This window comes from Ictalurus punctatus, chromosome 9, assembly GCF_001660625.3.
Source record: "Ictalurus punctatus breed USDA103 chromosome 9, Coco_2.0, whole genome shotgun sequence".
Classification (NCBI taxonomy): Eukaryota; Metazoa; Chordata; class Actinopteri; order Siluriformes; family Ictaluridae; genus Ictalurus; species Ictalurus punctatus.
In genome coordinates this window covers 4,003,645-4,023,293 of record NC_030424.2, presented here as the reverse complement: position 1 = coordinate 4,023,293, position 19,649 = coordinate 4,003,645, and the positions used below count along the sequence as shown (strand labels likewise).

The following is a 19,649-nucleotide window of genomic DNA, read 5'->3' as shown; positions in this document are numbered from 1 at the left end:
TCAGGGTAAATAAGGAGAGAGAAACCATTAAGGCGGTAGGAGTGAACTTTTTACAGAGTGAACTTACGAACATTGTTTTATTAAAAAAAAAATTATTGGCTGGTCTTGCACGAGGCAACATATAGACAGGAGTCATTAATTGTGGTGAAAACCTCACCTAAAATGAGCACCCTAATCAGAATAGTATAAAAGACCCGTGTTATGTTGCACAAATTCAGATTGTCTGCAGACATCTCAACTTTATTGCTTAAATAAAGTTTGGTTTCTTTTGACATCTACAACCCCTTGTCGAACATGTTTTTGACTTAGATTGGAGATAATTTTCTACAACATGTTCAGCATACATCTGATACAAATCAAGTATTTGGCAAGTAGGGCACAAATTTAGACACACTGTTCAAAGAAGGACAATTTTTATTAATGTTCTCATTTGCATTTCTGTGATAAAGCATCCGCTCTATAAATATTGCAAACTACAGGAATGGTTCTGCACCATCACATTATGTTTCTCAAAATTCACTACATTCTGTGTATGTACACATTATTCACAATACCGTAATGCAGTATTTACACATCATTTTCATCTAATTATTTATAAGTAAAAATTATTAAATATGACTACAACAAGCATGAAGACCTGTGAGTCCTATGTGGTTTCATAAAAGACAAAACATCTACTCCATATCTACACCACCATCAGCACACTGGAGAAAGCCATGTACCAGAAATGAAATCTGTTTAAATAGCTTCGTCCGGGTGTCAATTCTTTATTACAGTAAAAAAAATTCAAAAAATGAAATGTGATGACACAAAGAAGTCACATGACAACAAAGTCAGCCCTTGAATATAGGAACAGGAAGTGACACAATGCACCCCTGTTCAATTCCCTCCCAAAGATAAATTCAGATTGAATCCCACGTCGCTGTCGAGTGAGCATTTCTAGTACCGAGAGATCGAGCCGATATCAGCAGAAATGACCCAGAAGTCATTGCATGTTACCCACGCACCTCTCCTCGCTGTGTGACATAGGGGTGATACACATTTTTTAGGGGAAGTCAGAAATGGTGCATTAAACAGGGACACACAATGGAGACAGGGTAGAGGGAGGAAAACTGACAGATAGAGCAAGGGATCAAATGACATCGTGTGCAGATGGAAGTTGCTCAGGAGGCTGCTCACTGCCTGGAGGTGATGGTCTGGATGGAGGTTCGGATGAAACATGATCAGCCAGAGGTCTCATTGGTGGAAATGCCATGCGGGGAGGAAGTGGAATTCTGGGAAAAACTCCAGGAGGAAGAGGAGGAGGTCCTCGCACTGTGGATGAAATCGACACAAGTTAGGAAGCAGCCAATCAGGTGCCATCGATATTTATGTGCGGTTCCAGTGTGAAGTCAAACTCACTGGTCAGAGGAGGACGGAAGAAGTCGGGACGGTAACCTCGACGAGGAAAATGAGGGTCTCGGGGGTCAAATGGAGGAAAAGAAGAAGGAGGAAGTGGCCCTGGCCTTATATCAGCACCGGGCATCGTGCGTCCACTCTGTAACACACACACACACACACACACACATTAACTTTAAAAAATAACATGGACGCATTTTACAAAATGAATTTAAAGGACATAAAAGGACATGTGTCTGATTTAAAATAAATCAGATACATAAAAAAAAAAAAAAAAAAAAAAAAAAAAAAAACACAAATACAACTGGAACACTGGTTTTGATAAACAGCACATTTATCCATAAACATGGCTGCTTGATAAATTTGGGAATGTGTATGTGGGAATAGAAGTACACATACGTCACGGATCCCGTTTTCTCTAAAGCCAGCACCCTCTCCCCCGAATGCTGAATCTGTAAAGAAAACATAAAAGCAGAAAGAAGCTGTAAGAACGTCAATCTGTGTACGGATATTTCACAACAAGGTCCAACGGCAGTCCCACGTGAAGTGTTCTGATTGGCTGAGCGCATGAGGTGTGTGTTACTCTGTACAGTATTATGAGTGCAGTCCAATACATAGATTTTACCCGATTTCTCATTGTAGTAGGCTTCAGGAGGAAGCGGTGCTCGCAGGAACGGGGCCGAGAGAGGTCTTCTGTACACGAGTCCCGGATCTGGACCTACCATAGACGAGGTAAATATTTAGATTTTAATAAACAAATCTGATGTCAGTCAAGCGTGTCGGGATGACGAGAGAAAATCTTTGGGTCAACAATAATGCCACAGCAGAGGGCTGATCACGGTACCTGGTGGGCCGAGACTCCTGCGCTCTCTCTCCCTTTCTCTCTCCCATGTCGGGGAGCCACTTTCAGAGTAAGAAATGCTCCTGTCACCTTCCACACCACCAGGGGGCACTGTGAGTGAGAGATCGAGCGAGAGAGAGCAAAGTAAAGCAGTTTAAAATAAATAAACAAACTGAACCTGGATGAAAAGTGTTTAGGTTAGACATTTTTCTGAAGATAATTATTATTAATTTTCTAAAATTATTTTTAACTAAATTATTTTACAAGATAATAATGTTACGTGATATTATACAATAATATAACAGTATTGTGTTTTTATAGAGGGGTCACCTCTGCCGCCAGGCATCATGGGAAACTGTGGAGAGACTCTGGGAGGCCCGTCCATCAGCGTCGGGGGGGACAGGAAGGGCCGAGTTTCTGAGGGTGGGCGACCGAGTGGAGACGGACCGAACGGAGATCTTTCACCTGGAGGATTAACTATTAAACACACACACACACACACACACACACACACACACACACACACACACACACACACACACACACACACACACACACACACACACACACACACACACACACACACACACACACACACACACACACACCTTCATCTAGTGCAGTGTATTAATTCCCGATTATCATTACGAAAAAAAGTCTTTCATGACGTTTCACCTCTAAACTGCGGTGCACGAGCCTGTGGATTTTTCTCCATCAGCTCCAGTTTAAACTGCCAGTCCGTTAATCTGCACTCAGACGAGAATCAAAATCAATATGAAAACACTACATTAACACGCTGTAAGAGTACGTACAGTCGGTTCATTAAATATTTCGAGGTTTTTTGTGGTTCGCCTCACCTCTGGCGCAGCACTGAGTTTTCTCTCTTCACGTCACTGAGGTCTCGATCTGCAGCTCGGGCAGCCAGCTACAACACAACAGGAACATTACAATATCAGAGTAAGTGTTAAACAACAAGACTTCGGAATGGGAATTATGAGTAACTTATACAAATCATTGCGGAAAAAGAATCACTACAGAGTGCGAACCGTTGCGGAAAAAGAGTCACTACAGAGTGTCGATTATTCCAGAATGTAAATATTTCCAACAAATGAATCACGATGAAATGCCAATCATTTCGGGAAGAGAATCACTACAGTACACTAATCACTACATTACAATATTCACCACATAATACAATGAGAATCAGTACAAATCACTACACAATATCAATCTCTGTGGTAGGGTCGTTTACAAATTGTCTGTGCAGTGTTATAAAAGAACTTTAATTACCAAACAAATAAATGAGTATTTTTTTCCATACACTATAGAAATTAATTCACTACAGAAACAGAATCATTACAGAAAGGGAGTCACTGTGGAATGTATATTATGTATATACACTAGAAACAGGCGTGACATGATGATGATGATGATGATGATGATGATGATGCACAGCACAGTAACTCACCCAGTTATCATGAGCCTTTTTCTCATGTGCAGCAATCTGAAAAGAACCAAAAAAAATATTCCTATCAATCCCAGCCTCCAGGGTTTTATTATACCGTGACGTCTTCTGTCCTCATTTAGGACTCGGGACTGATCTGCTATATACTGTTGCTCTGTACGGTGAGTGTGGACCGTGTGTGTGTTTATATCGTCCCCTATCCCGTGCATGTACTAAGTGCATTGAAGGATGAAAGTGGGCATGGCTAATTTCTGTACCTGGTTTCTGTAGGCCTGATTGGTCTTCTCCAGCTCCTCCTCCAGCTCTTTGGATCTTTGTCTGAGTGAAATAAAAAATCGTTACAAAAAGAATCACTACAGAATGAATCGTTTCAGAAGGTGAATAATTCCAGGAAAATAATCACTACAGTACGTGATTCACAGCACTATGGAGCTTGCCCACATAACACACACACACACACACACACACACACACACACACACACACACACACACACACACACCTGTAAGAGTTGAGTTCATCTGTAGCCAGGCTGATCTTCTTCCCAGCTTTGTTGAGCTGCTCTTCTTTCTGTGAGCGCTCCTTCTCCTCCACCGTTAACATCCTGGACAACAACAACAACAACATTTCAGTTCACCTGAATTCCTATTGAATTCTATATTAAACAGTAATTTATTATATTATATTATACTGATCTCTGCTCTATAACTGGGTGCTTGTTACACGCAGGTTGAACAAGCTCCAGAAATGGAAGCGCACGCTTTTTCTATTCCATTTCAGTTCTATTCGATCTATTTTCCTGTATGTTTAACAGAACACTAAAGTTTAGTATCATGCGGACTTTTTCTTTTATATTTTGCACCATATATTTCCTGGAAACTGGGGTCTGAATATGTTTTAAGAACGTACAAGAATTCCGTCATTTTATCAGGATCTAAAGAGTTCTGGATTTTCTTTGTCAATATTGAGTCAAAAAATTTGCATCGTTTTCTTATTTTATTCAATCATTTATTTATTTATTTATTTATTTATTTATTCATTCTGATTGTAGTCTTTAGCGACCGTTATGTCGAGTTTGATCAACTGAACGTAATTTCGGGAAATCCTGCGGAAGCCAGAGCAAGGATTACACATCCACTGGGTTGTGACTGGATACATGTCGGCCTTCGGCAAGTAAACAAAAACAGGTGTGGAATAAAGAGTCAGTTTTTATAATAATTAAAAAAAACCTTCTGGTGTTCACCTGTGCAGTTTGAGTTCGTTCTCCTGATACATCTCGGACATGATCTGCAGTTTGTGCTGCAGTTTCTCGATTTCACTGGAGTACATGGAGCTCTCCGACTCCAGAGATTCTTTCTCGTGCTGCAGCTGCTCAAGACTCGCTGACACGCAAAACGGAACAGAGAGAAGAAGCAGTACAGATGTTACAGAGGAGAACAACCGAGTGGAGTAGAAGGGCATAAAACGGTGTGAACTGGGACAGAGGGGCGTGAGGTGAGGACTGAAGGAATGTGGTGTGAAATAAAGCGGAGTTGAAGAAAAGCGGTGTACCGTAAAGGTATTGAAGAGGTGTTAAGTGATATGGAGCAAAAGCAGGGTGAACTAAACAAGACTAAAAACCTTGAAGATCTTCCTTGGCTTTGATTTCATCCGTGAGTTTGGCGAACACTCGGCCCTTGTCCTCCTCCATGGCCTTCAAATCTGCACTCATCTGTGAAGGAGATGAGAAGATGAGCACGCTCCACATTAGGCGTTTAATTCATATGACGTAGTCTTTACGTTGACCGCTCCGCTCATCTGTAGGACTAGAACCCCTACCTTCGCAGCACTGATCAGTTTCTGCACTTTCTGTTTCTGCCTGAGATCTGTGAGAACGAAACGATCAAATCAGCACTCGGATCGGTTTGTTGGAATCATCTACGGTTTATTACGACTAAAAGAATTCAAATGAGGATTTAACGTTCAGACCGGAGGAGTTTTTGTTCTCTGATCCGCCCGTGTCGTTCGCAGCGCTCTCCTCCTCCGAGTCCCAATCTCTCATCTTCAACAGACACTCTGTTAGAGACTGTGTGTGTGTGTGAGAGAGAGAGAGAGAGAGAGAGAGAGAGAGAGAGAGAGAGAGAGAGAGAGAGAGAGTTTGTTTTTTTTAATGCCATGCCAGTTTCTATGGCTATATAATAAAAACACGTTTCAAGGTCAATGGATTCTGGCAGAAGGTACATGTTGAGATTGAGAGAGAGAGAGAGAGAGAGAGAGAGAGAGAGTGAGAGTGAGACAGATGAAGTAATGCACCTTTATGCGCTCGTCTTTATTCAAGCAGTTCTCCATCATTCCGTCGTGTGACGTCTCGCTCATCCTCTTCTCTTCCTCCAGCTCGCTCAGTCGCTCCTTCCATCCCTCCGCCTCCTGCTCCAGCTGTGCTTTGCTCTCCAATAGCATGCTGTTCTCCTCTTTAACTTCCTGGAGTTTCTTCTGCAGTCTCTTGGTGTTCATCTCGTGGATTTTCAGAGTTGTTTTATCCTGGAACACACACACACACACACACACACACACACACACACACACACACACACACACACACACACACACACACACACACACACACACACACACACACACACACACACACACACACACACACACACACACACACGTTTTACCCAGTCGTACGAGAAGGAAATGATATTTATCTGTTCTGTCTCTGAGATCACACTCCTGCTCCAATCAGCCAATAACGTCGGAGACTCGGGAAACGCCCACTTTTGTTTTGGGTTACGAGTGAATTGATACGTTTCCTTTGTAGTTTTGCTCAGTGGCGCTTGAACCCGCTGTCCCCTGACTCATTATTAACAACATTAAAGACGGTCTTGTACCTGTTCTAGCTGCGATTTGCGCTCCATGGCCTCGTCCTCTAGTTTTTTTAACATCTCTTCCAGTTTTGTGAGCTGGAACACACACATACACAAAGAACAGACCATTTTTTTTTTCCAGATCAAAGCAATGAAAAATAAAAAGTCAGAGGTGATGAATAAATGTTTATTATGCACTACCTGCTCTTCCTGCTGTTTCCTGAGCTGGTCCTGCGTGTCGAGTTCCTCCTGCATTTTCTCCATATCACTCTTCATCTGCGCATTCGCCTCCTCCAGCTTCTTCGACATGGCCTTTAAAAAAAAAAATCAAAACAAAACAAAACAAAACAAAAAAACAGATATTAGTGTTAAAGATGAATAACTCCAATCAGACTGAAGTCTGTGTTTACAACAAGGGGGGGGGCATTAAAACTTTGAGTATTAGTAATTCTTACACTAATATGAGACAAACATCTGAGAGTATTGTTGTTGTTGTTGTTGATATTGACTTCACTCATCTGACTGAAAGGTTTGCACGAAAGAAATGATGAAAGATAGTACAACCCCAATTCCAAAAAAGTTGGGGCGCTGTGTAAAATGTAAATAAGAACAGAATGCAATGATTTGCAAATCTCATAAACCCCTATGTTATTCACAGTAGAACATAGGAAACATATCAAATGTTTAAACTGAAGAAATGTACCATTTTAAGGAAGTGCCTATGGAATGGGCAGCTTGCACATCTGGAAAGGCACCATCAATGCTGAAAGGTATATACAGGTTTTAGAGCAACATCTGCTTCCATCCAGATCCCCTCCCATCTTTACTTCTAAGAGAACCCGCCTCTCTAAGATACCCTTTTTATACCAAATCATCTTACTGACCTGTTCCCAATTAGCCTAATTAGTTGTAAAATGTACCTCCAGCTGTTTCTTTTTAGAAACACTTACTTTTCCCAACCTTTTGTTGCCCTGTCCCAACTTTTTTGAGACGTCAAATTCAAAATTACCTTATTCCCCCCCCCCCCCCCCCCCCCAAAACGGTACATTTCCTCACTTTAAACATTTGATATGTTTTCTGTTCTATTGTGAATGACACATGGGTTTACGAGATTTGCAAATCACTGTGTTCTTTTTTTTTATTTACATTTTACACAGCGTCCCAACTTTTTTTGGAATTGGGGTTGTACTAAAACGTTATATTTAGAACTTTTATCCAGCCTGGGTAGCTTTAAAGGCCGGGTTTTAGCTGCCTTGCCTACATTTTGTTGTGGAATCCAAGCAGAAAGACTCCGCATGTGCTTCGTATGGTTTTACTGATACAGTGCTCCTTTGCTACTGTTTGTGCAGCTTTAAACAAGATTACTACTTTATCCATTTCATCGTCTCTCCCTGAAAGTAAACGGTGCCCTGAATGCTGCTAAACACACATCGTGACAAGGCGCCGGTCTGTATTTCTATCTGTCAGTCTACGCATCTATTATGTAATGATCAGGGATGTGTGTTCTGCCTCATTTTAATATTCAGTTATCTGTAATATTAATGCTTCGGCGTGATAAACTAACTCGACTCATATTCCTGTTGGTGACTCACATGTCTGATAGATGTAAAATACACAGATAATGAAGAGAAATATTTTGCATGCAGCAGAATGCTTACTGGATGGACGGGAATAAAGTAGAGTGACGTAAATTAAAGCGAATACAAGAGAGTGGAGTAAAAATGGTGGATAATCATCATGTAAGGCTCGCTCTACCTCCAAATCTTCTCTCTCTGAATCCTGAGCTGAAAGTCCACCATTCTGCAGCACAGTCTCCAGCTTCTTAAACTGTCAGGAGAACCCACACACACAAACACACACACACGTCAATATAAGCTTGTGAAACAGGTACAATTCGATTTAATGCAAGTGAAATAAAATAACTAAGAAACTGGCAACTCAGTGTAATAAAATATATTTGAACAAAAGTAGCGGGAATATTCAGCTCATTAGAAACATTTGCATATCAGATCCTGATTGGCTCTTATACTGGATGACACAATAACACGGGTCCGTCAGATGTTTTCCTTAATTAGAGAAAACCTTTCTTTTCCTTTCTGTGATCTGTCCCTCACCCACCTTGTGTTCGCACTCGCTGAGCGTCTCCAGAACCTTACACTTCTCCTCCAGAAGCTCTGCCACTTTCTGTCCCATCTTCCTCTCTTTACCTGGAAACCAATGAGAGAGCCGGTCAGAATCGATTCAGAGCCGAGAGCTAATATTCAAACGATATGAGATTCGAACAGAGGACTTACTGCAGTATAATCTGCTCTTAATCTGCGGTGAGAGAAAAGAAAACAGGACACAGGTTACACAGGAGTGTATAATACACGGTAATTCTATTACAGATAATGTACACATTCAAGATATGTTATTTCTTTTATACTGAAGCACTATTTGGCTCCCTGGGATAGGCTCCAGGTTCCCCGTGACCCTGAAAAAAAGGATAAACGGTATAGAAGATGGATGGATGGATGGATGAAGCACTATTTGTAAATTTCGCTCACCTAGAATATCCTATTGTGCTTCATTTAAGGACGATAATGTTTTTAAAAAAAAATCATCATAACTAGGAGTGACCACAGTCTGTAATAATCATCCTAGATTTTTGGCGTTTCTCAAGAGTACAGTAAGATCCGGCTGAGGAGAATGGATTAGTGTAATCGATAGTTCTCAGGGTGCCACGACTTTTGAGCTTCTTTATGAGAACTTTATTGGTCACTTACTGCTTGGACGAATCGGCAGGTGAAGAGCAGGAAGGTGAATAAACCTAACGTGGCGGTGAAGATCACGGCTTCCCACGGCAACCCGTAAAGATCAGGACCGGGTCGGATATCGTCAGGAAGTGACATCACGACCTGCAACGACACAACAAGTCAGTCTTTCGATGAAAAGAGGAAGATGAAACTTGAAATCGTATTTTGCGCAATATCACATGAACAACTGCTTGCTCGCTGTCTCACTCGTCAAACTGAAGCGTTGTGTGTGAAGACTTTGCCTAAGTTTATTTTATCGTGTTGTGTTTGTGTTTCTCAGATTAAAATCTCTCCCTATTTGAAAATTTGGAAAGCAGCACAACAACGGGCTTCTAAGGTCCTGTATTTAAAAGGATTCGAGCACATATCTCTGACAATAACACAATACCAAAACACGGGCTGAATTATTAATATTAACATTATCCGTGTGTGCAGAGAAACAAATGATGTCATTCAAATAAAAATGATGAAGCTGAAAAGACAGAATGTGGTCCTCTTGGGGCAAATGAGGAGTGGGTTTAAAAACTGGGATAATATAGATTATGATTCATTTATTAAATCCTCATCATTGTGATTTAATAAATGAAAATGTCATTAATTCAGGAGTGATAAAGCGACTTTTCTGTCCAGATCCACCTGCCGCTGTGGTGTGGACGTCACTCGAACCTGTTTATTTCAGTCATTTGGTCTCATCTTCCTGAAATCTCACAGGTTTTAGCATCAGATGTTCAGAAGAAGATTAGAAAATCCCTAGATCATGTAGAAGTCTATACAAATTTCACACGGACAACCACATGTGAGTGAGGAAGTAAAATAATGAAAATGAAACTGCTTCATATGAGTGGATTATTGTAATTGATCCCATTTGTGGATTCATTGACTATTTTATGTTTGTTTTGTTTTTTCGTTTTTATTAAAAACTGTTAACTGAAATAAGATGTAAAAACAACAACAATAACAACAATATTGCCAGAATAAATAAATAAATAAATAAATAAATAAATAAATAAAGGCGATGAGCAGTTATTAGTGTTTCTAATCATACTGTTAGGTCTCTTATTATCAATACATGAAAATGACACTTCAAAAGTACATTATTTTAAGAAATCATTTCAAGAACAACGTTAAAAATGAATAATAATAAACAAAACACGAACGAAGAGTTGGCACTTACATCCCTTATCTTCTCCATCGCAAGAGTGTAATAAATGTTCGCGCTTCCTTTAGTATCATTCACCTCCACAACATCAGAGACATTATTAAATCCTTCTGCCATGATCAGATCAGATTTTAGTCTGATATAAGCCGACGCTACTTTTATTTAATTGTTTATCTCTACTTATTCCATCTGTTGTCGCTCCATAGCGGCATGCGCATGCGCAGTGCGCAGAGAGTCAGAGCTCTGCACTGTATCAGCTCGAGGGGGAAACGGGTCACACTTGAGTCTAAAATAAAAGTCGCAGCATAATCAAAGCACATTTTTATTCATTTTAATCCATCCTATAGACCGTACGACGCGTCAATTGTTTTAGAGTTGAAATCGTCTCTTTTTTTTTGTTTCATCACCTCGAACACTAAAGAGAGATGACACCCCTGTGAAGTGCCACATGGTTTATTCCACACGTCACCAATAATAAAACGCCACAATGGCTACGTGCTAAGGCGTTCTGCGCATGCGCAAGGCATTCGTACACAATTCTCCGGTTTAATGTCGGTGTAAAGTTTCAAAATGTGAATATAAATATAGCTCAGCTCCAAACTAATATTTTATTCGGATCATGTTATTTCAAAAAAGGAATAACGAATCATTAAAAGTTTAGCTGACCAGGTCATTTGAACACCTGAGCCTTACTTGTACTACCAGACCTGTCAGTGATTTTAATCAGTCCACTAAAAATACACCCTTCTTTTTACTCACACCTTTTTTTTTTTTAGTTGCTCATACTCACCTTCTGATCTTCTTCAGTGTCCATTTTTAAACTCCTCACTTGATGTGCTATAAGATTAACATGAACCTTAACATGAACATTACCAGAGTCTAACTTTTGTTTTGAACTGCATTTGGTGACATGTCAAGTGAACACCTCTAGACTGGAGTGTAGTCTTAAAGGAGCAGAGGGTGGATCTGACTCCTGGTCCTACCTTAAATATGGCTTGTTTCACACGTTCACTTTCCTTCACCATGTACGTGAACGCAGTGCTTGTGAATTCAGCAACAAAAATCGTATATAGATGCAGAACTCCTTCTGTCAAAAAGAAAACAGTTTCAGATAATCTGAGTGGATTAAATACACAAAGGTCTAAAGTAGTATACACTAATTACTCTTGAAGGATGATCAAAATGAAGGATTCGTTTATTTAATCAAGGAAGCTGTGTTTTTATTTACCGAGTCAGATGCCAAGAGTTAAATTTGTTTGGCCCTTTTGTTGTCAGCTTTATTTCCTGCATTAGTATCATACTAACATTCCTGTGACTATCAATCTATCACATCATTTTATTTTCATGACATATGTTTTAAAATAATCCATCCATCCATCCATCTTCTATACTGCTTATCCTTTTTAGGGTCACAGGGAAACCTGGAGCTTATCCCAGGGAGCATCAGGGACAAGGCGGGGTACACCCTGGACAGAGTGCCAGTCCATAGCAGGGTACAATCACATACACACTCACACACCCATTCATACACTACAGACAAGCCAATCAGGTTACCATGCATGTCTTTCGACTGGGGGAGGAAACCAGAGTACCCAGAGAAAACCCCCACAGCACAGGGAGAACATGCACAGGGCCACGGCAGGACTCGAACCCCAGACCCTGGAGGTGTGAGGCGAACATGCTAACCACTAAGCCACCATGTGCCCTCTTTTTAATATAGTTAATTTTATTCTATATTTGTGTACTTTTTATCTTTTTACTCTTTGTTTTCTACTTACATTTTCATTACCTTTGTGTTTCATTACTTTTCATTACATTTAATTTTACTACTTGATTGTACGGCAGTGTGAGCTGCCACATGCACTATAAATAAAGTTCTTCTTTTTATTATTATTATTATTATTATTATTATTAACAAATGCAAGGATTTTTCGATGATAATCGCATATATTGAAAGTACAGGTTGGGAACTGAAGATGTGAGAAAACTTAAAGTTACAGCGTTACCTCTGTTACAGAAAACTTCACCATATCAACGATTACACAGGTTTTTAAATCCGTTTATTATCAGTGGCGCGACCACTGTACACGTCCCTGTGAATGAGCTGTTACTATAGAAACGATCATGTATTTGATTAGAACGAGCGCATTAATTTAAACCTGCGCTACTGTCAGAGCTGCTGTTAGAGAAAATGAATCAACACCTTTTGTCCAATCACACTCCAGAACTCAGCAACACTGTGGTGTACTAATGGAATGTTTACCGTTTTGGGATTCTTCAGGTTCCAGAAACTCTTCTGTGATAATGTTGGTGTCCGGATGAAGAGTAGATTTCTGGTCTTCATCGTCTAATATTTGACTCTTGTCAGTGACGACTTCTTGGTCATTAGAGAGTGATTTACTCATTAAGCTGTCCGAGTCATTTATACTGGAGCTGTTGTCCGTATTGTTGTCCATATTGTTGTCCTGTACCATGTCTTGTTCAGAGATTGGCGTGTTCTCCGTTGTGCTCACACATGTTTCACTAACACACTCGGTCCGACTCGGATCTGTTGCGAGAGACACATGAAAGCGTGAAGGATTTTTTGAGGTTCATGTGAAGTACTTCATTAGTTCTACTAAGAACTAAACATCCTCAAGATTATTTAACTTGACCCACTACTACTACACTTATAACAATGAGAAGAAATCGATAACTGTATTTAGATCGGTGTGAAGAAAAGGTTCCTCAAGGGTTCCTAAAGGGAACTTATCTCATATTGATGCACAAGGAGAAAAATAATTAAATAAGTAAAAATAAATAAATAAATAAATGTTATATAGATATTAATACCTGGGCTTTTATCTACACTGCCATCTGCTATCATGGGTATAAATGTCTTCCTTAGGTTCGCTAAGACAGTGCGTATGGTTTGTAGCGATGGCTTGATTTCTTGATTTCTGGTTTTCAAAAGATGTTCCAGTGTTTGTTCAAAGTCATGAAGCTCAGCAAGCTGTTCACTGGTAATATATTCAGAGTGTCCGATGATGAAATCCAGCTGTGATAACGTTTCTCCACTGAAGAACTTCAGTAGATCCTGTATGTCCTCCTCACTGAGATGAGCTTGTAAGTTGGGATATGTACGTTTCTGTGTCTGAGCTGACATACGTGCTTTGTGGCGTTTAACGTCCTCCGTTTTATCTCCGTTTTTTTTACTGACATGATCATTTTGATCTCCATCAGATGTACTGGAACGTTCAGTAGAGCCGTCTGTTGATGGGATTTTATCTCGTTTGTTCTTCGGTGTGATTTCAGCCTGTTTTTCCACAGCACTTTCACATTTCTCAGACTCTCTGGAATCATCAGAATCAATCTCCAGGTTCTGTTTGGTCTCAGAGATGCTGTAAGTGTTTTCTAAACTATGTGCAGTGTATACACTCAGCTGTTCTTTCTGAATAAGGTCTACATCTTCTTTGTCTCCATCAGACTCTTTTTGAGTAAAGTTGACGCCGTTTTTCTCGCCATCAGATGCTACTTGAGTACTATCTCCTCCTTTTTCTCCACCATACTCCATTTGAGTAATGTTTACACGTTCTTTTTCTCCATCAGTCTCGATTTGAGTACTTTCTACACCTTCGTGTCCTCCAGCATACTTCACTTGAGTAACCTCACCACTTTTGTCTCCACCAGACTCCATTGGAGTAGTGTCTACTTCATCCTTTCCTCCAGAATATTCCACTTGAGTAATGTCTTTACTTTTATTTTCTCTACCAGACTCCATTTGAGCACCATCTACATCTTCTTGTGCTCCAGAATACTCCACTTGAGTAACTCCAACTTCATTTTCTTCAACAGTCAACATTTGAGTAATGTCTAAACTTTCCTTTTCTCCATCAGTTTCCATTTGAGTAGCATCTATGGCTTCATTTTCTCCACCAGACTCCATTTGAGTAACGTCAGCGCCTTCTTTTTTTCCATGATGCTCCATTTCAATAATGTCACCACTTTCTCTTTCTTCATCATACTCCATTCGAGTAATGTCCACACTGTTGTTTTCTCCACCATACTCTATTTGTGTCGCATCACCACTTTCCTTTTCTCCACCATACTCCATCTGAGTAACATCTACACCGTATTTCTCATCGTTAGACTCTGTATAAATGGTTTGCTCCGCCTCACTTCTCATCACCTTCATACCTGCCTCTTCTGTCTCAAGTAACACGTCTGCTGCTTCACTTTCATCCTGAGCTTCATCAGATTCATCTACAGTCTCAGAGTTGTTCTCTAAAAGATCTGTCCTGACCTGAAGACCTGAATCTGATCCAGTCTCACTCTCAGACTGTGGGTCTTCTTCACCAGGAATATCTCTAAATTTCCCAGGAATGCTTTTATTAACGATGTTTGTATTTGCGTCAGCTTCACGGCTTTTTGATGTGTCTGCAATGTGTTCGGCTAACTCAGTCCAACCCGGTTCCTCTGTTAGTGCCTCAGTCTCATCAGTATGAAGCACTGACGTCATGTTCTTACTGTGGCCCGTGGAAATACGAGCCGAACCCGCATCAGATTGATCATTTAACTCCTCTATATCCACACATATATCATTTAAACTTGCACTAATATCTGTGGAGATATTTTCACCATCACCACCCATATCCTGCTTATTAGAGTCTACATTTACTTCGTGCACAATTCCTTCTTCTTCTTCTTCTTCTTCTTCTTCTTCTTCTTCTTCTTCTTCTTCTTCATGTTTGCTACCCAAAGCAGCTCCCTGGGTGGATATTTCACTAATCGTTCTAACACTAAGCTCATCATCATTATCGCTTTCATCATCGTTATCGCTCTGTCCTTCCTTACCTGTGTCTGGAGTCTTTTCTCCATCGTTTTCTTCTTTATCTCCAGGATCCTTGGGCTTAAATGGCGATTTTAGGACATCAATCATCATTGATAGGCGATCAACTGAAAATATGGACTGTGATGTATCCCGGTTTTGTTCATTGCCCATATAGTTATCAGTGTTTTCTTTTTCACTCAGTCCTGGATCCTCAGTGTCATCATCGTCACTCTTTAATGTCATGGTGTCACTTTGATCAGCGGAGGCATGAGACTGTGTCAGACTCAGCTCTGATGTGACCGATTCACTCAGTTCGGTATCATCACTTCCTGCTCCTTTAGAAGGCGATCTTAGGCCGCCAATCACAGATGACAGGCCATTCATAGAAAATATGGATGGTGACGACGTGTCTTTGGTGTTTTCACTCTGTGTTTGGCTCTCGACATCTTTCATGACTTCAGGAACATCATTTTTGTCAGATGTATCTCCATACACGTTGGTAATTCTGCTGTAGACCCTGTCGTACCACCCTGTATTATTATTCTCATTCGCTTTCTCAGCAGTGTGATCACTCTTTTCCAGCTGCTCGTCTTGGCTTGACGGTACGTCCTCGGTTTCAGATGTTACCCGAGGATCTCCTCTAACGTTTTCAATAACATCGCTCTTATCAGGAGCATCATTTCCATCAGGAGTGTCTCCATAAAATCCTGTAATTCTGTTATAGACGCTTCCGTACCATGCTTCACCGACCTGACTGGTTTCATCCGAGTGGTCCTGGCTTGTCACTTCCTGTTTCTCGTCTGGGTTTGCTGTATTTCGGTCACTTTGCGAGTCCTGAATCAGAAACGATTCTGATCTCGGTTCTGGATTTTTTTCATCCTTGGAAATCGTGACTTCATCTATGTCTACGCCTCGATCGCTTAAACTCTCTTTTCCTTCATCTTTACTAGCTTCACTTTTATCAGAAGGATCTCCATAAAAGTTTGTGATTCTGTTATAGACGCTGTCGTACCATCCTGCATCCTTCTTGTCACCAATTTTCTCATTTTTAGTGATCGTCTCAGCCGGGTCTTCAGCTTTAAGACTCGTTGCTTCCTGCTGTTCTCTTAGATTTTGCATATTTTCATCCTGACTCGGTTTTTCGGTTTCAAAACGTGGTGCGTCTCCTCCTCCAAAATGTAAAACATTTTTTATCCCATTTCTCAGCAAGTAACTGGGCTGTTCATTAGGCAAATCCTCATTATTCTCTGTTTCATCCTTGGCGTTAGCATGTAAATCTTTTTTCCCAAATCCAAAAGTGTTGGTCAGTCCATCTCCAATCCAGTCGAGAAGTTCAGTTTGTCTCTCCTCCTTGTCCAGCTGGTCCAAGTCCAAGGCCAGTTTTCTGCTCTTAAAGTTCTCCTGCTCTTTATTTCCATTTCCTGCTTTATCAGGATCGTTAGCAAACCATCCGCTAACAGCAGATCCGATCCATGAAGATCCGCTTTGTTCAGGTTTCCCTCTGTCTTTATTATCGTTATCAACGTGCCTTGTTTCGACATTGTCATTTGTTTCGGATGCTTTGGAGACTCGATCATCAAAATCACTGTTACCTAATTCTTCAGACTCGGCGGTTTGATCTCCGAACTCCGAACTTTGATCTTCGAATTCTTCATCGCTCGCGATTATTGTCCCGAATGCATCCATACAGAAGAAGTCTGTTTTCTGAAAAGGAAATATTTGTGTGAGTCGTAACACCTTGGCGACAAACAGAACAGTGTAAGATCTTTTTGTCCCTGTTGTGTTATCCTCCGTAAACCTTTACCTGAGTTCTCATCTCGATTTCCTTTTCCTCATCAACAAAAACTTCATCGATTTTCACAGCATCTTTGGGAAAATAACCAAACTGCTTATCTGTCTGAAAAATAAACACAAACCATGCACGTTTGTGCTTCAGTCCAAAATAAAAAAACACCTGAAACAGCAGGAAGAGGGGAAGAAGTGAACTTACCCTAATGACACATAGGTCATGCTAATTAAATGCTAACTCTAAACCCTAAATGCTAAGTCTATACCTTAAATGCTAAGTCTGAGCCTAAATGCTAACCCTAAACCCTAAAGGCTAACTCTATACCTTAAATGCTAAGTCTGAGCCTAAATGCTGACTCTAAACCCTAAATGCTAACTCTTAACCTTAAAAGCTAAGTCTGAACCTAAACGCTAACTCTAAACCCTACATGCTAACTCGGAACCTAAACACTAACTATATACCTTAAATGCTAAGTCTGAGCCTAAATGCTAACTCTAAAACTAAACACTAACTCTAAAACCTAAACACTAACTATAAACCCTAAATTCTAACTCTAAATCTCTAAATACTAACTTTATATCATAAAACCTTAAATGTTAAACACCAACTATCCTAAATGCTAATCACTGACTCTAAATGCTAACCATAATCATTAACCTTAATGCTAATCCTACACAAATTTCAGCAGTACTAAACAATAATCCTAAACACTTAGCATAAATCTACATTCTAAACTCAAATTGTTAATTATCTACAAATGCAAAATGTTTACAATTCATTTAAGAAAAAAATAAATAAAAATACATGTAACTCTAAATGCTAATCCTAAACCATAAAAGTTCACACTAACAATAATAACAAACAAACAAACAAACAGACAAAAAACACATTGTAAATAATCTCACAATCCTTGCCCAAAGCTCATGCTAACACACTTAAGCGAACCCAGTCTATGTATTAACTAACTCTAAACCCTAAAATTAATCCTTAACAATTCATTTCATGTTTTTTTTTCTGTTGGTGAAAGAAAGACCACGAGTAATGAATGAGTAAGAATTCTCACACTTCCAGCCCACAGGTCGCTCCTTTTCCGTGTGAGTTTGTAGTAAACGTCGATCATGTCGCCTTTTTTAAAGCTGAGAAACCTGCAGTCCTGAGCGTGATGATCTCTCAGCGCCTGAACACGGCACATCTGGCCTTTAACACGGACAGGAAAATCAAATCAACTGAAGTAAACCTCTAGCAAGCTCTGCATTTTGTATTATACTACTACTACTACTACTAATAATAATAATAATAATAATAAACCAATAATTATAACTGTACAGTAAAATATCAATCATGAAACAGAACATTAATCATAAAATATTTCAGAATTATTTATCACAGTATACAGTCATAGCAACATATCATCACACTGTTATTATTAAAATATTCATTAGAAATCATCAGGAAATAAATAGTAAAGCAGAATCTCAACTCGTCTCAGTGTCTGAGAGAAATAATAATAATAATAATAATAATAATAATCACTCACGTGCACATGCGTCGTCTCCACACGTTTTATAATCAGACATTAATCCTGAACTCTGTAGCACCAAACTGAGAATAAACTGCACTAGAATAAAGTTGAGTACAGCGGTCATGGTGCTGGAAGTTTCACATCAGTTTCAGATCAGCATCTGCGTGCCTTCATTTCCAAAAAAGAAAAAGAAGTAAAAACAGGTAAAATAGGAGCAGGAGCAGTGATTGAGGACGAGGCCGAGTCTGAGAGCGGATCAGAGGTTACTGAAAGTCAATCATTAACACGTTACTGCAGGAAGTTACAGCACACAGGACAACAACTACGACCCGCTCGTCTCTGTGTCTCACCGCAGCCACGAATGTTCTACTGAAAATGATCGTCAATGTTCACATAAAATTCAGATTTCATATTGTTCAGTGTCAGTAAACAGCAGCACTTTACAAACCTTTTTGGTCAGATGAACCAAATTTAAGCCCTTTTTCAACTGCTAGAAACGAACATTCATTTTTGTTTGATTCGATTTTAATTAAGCAAAATTAATCTAAGTGTTAAATTCATTTAATTAAGTGAACACTAATTTGAATTCTTTAGTTTATTATACTACGTAAAACATGTTACAAATGTAAAAAATATATATTTTTAAACACTTAGTGTGACATTTCACTCAGTCTAATGAATGCTGAAATATTCTGTAAAACTTCAAATTGATTTTATATACAGCTGAGCGAAACGACCAAAACATCACATCACCAAACTAAAACATTTCTACAACACACAGAAGATTCTTTATCACAATATTTAGGATTGCAAACAAACTGCCTGCAAAAAACTGTCAAAATAATTTGTGATTATATTTTACAGAAAGAAAGTATTTAACAGTGAAGAGGAGGACTTTTTTTTTTTTTTAACTTGTGTGTGTGTGTGTGTGTGTGTGTGTGTGTACCTTGGTTCGTAGGTTTTGCTGAGTGAACCAAATCACTGATCAAAAGTCTGAAGATCTTTTAGGGAGCGTCGAGAA

The 19,649-nt window shown here is 39.6% G+C and overlaps 1 protein-coding gene across 4 annotated transcripts; it reads right to left on the bottom strand.

The window, feature by feature from the left end:
* Positions 1 to 396: 396 nt before the first annotated feature.
* On the bottom strand, positions 397 to 18,897 carry ctage5 (CTAGE family, member 5). 4 transcript variants are annotated; one of them, XM_017475987.3, is made up of 28 exons: positions 18,644 to 18,897; positions 18,170 to 18,303; positions 17,122 to 17,214; positions 13,340 to 17,021; positions 12,771 to 13,055; positions 11,491 to 11,594; positions 9,319 to 9,450; positions 8,848 to 8,869; positions 8,672 to 8,760; positions 8,309 to 8,380; positions 6,755 to 6,865; positions 6,578 to 6,649; positions 5,997 to 6,224; positions 5,673 to 5,769; positions 5,523 to 5,569; positions 5,325 to 5,415; positions 4,948 to 5,086; positions 4,207 to 4,308; positions 3,962 to 4,022; positions 3,708 to 3,743; positions 3,097 to 3,164; positions 2,915 to 2,985; positions 2,570 to 2,716; positions 2,243 to 2,350; positions 2,024 to 2,116; positions 1,798 to 1,850; positions 1,402 to 1,537; positions 397 to 1,314 (listed from the first exon to the last, which is right to left on the bottom strand). In XM_017475987.3, the coding sequence occupies exons 1-28, from the start codon at positions 18,750 to 18,752 to the stop codon at positions 1,133 to 1,135; spliced, it is 6,564 nt and encodes a 2,187-aa protein (XP_017331476.1). In that variant the 5' UTR covers positions 18,753 to 18,897; the 3' UTR covers positions 397 to 1,132. The 4 variants fall into 4 exon arrangements, with proteins under 4 accessions (XP_017331476.1, XP_047013460.1, XP_017331478.1 ...); XM_047157504.2 differs by having other exon boundaries at positions 11,491 to 11,591; XM_017475989.2 differs by having other exon boundaries at positions 15,341 to 17,021; positions 18,644 to 18,893.
* Between the last annotated feature and the right edge of the window lie 752 nt (positions 18,898 to 19,649).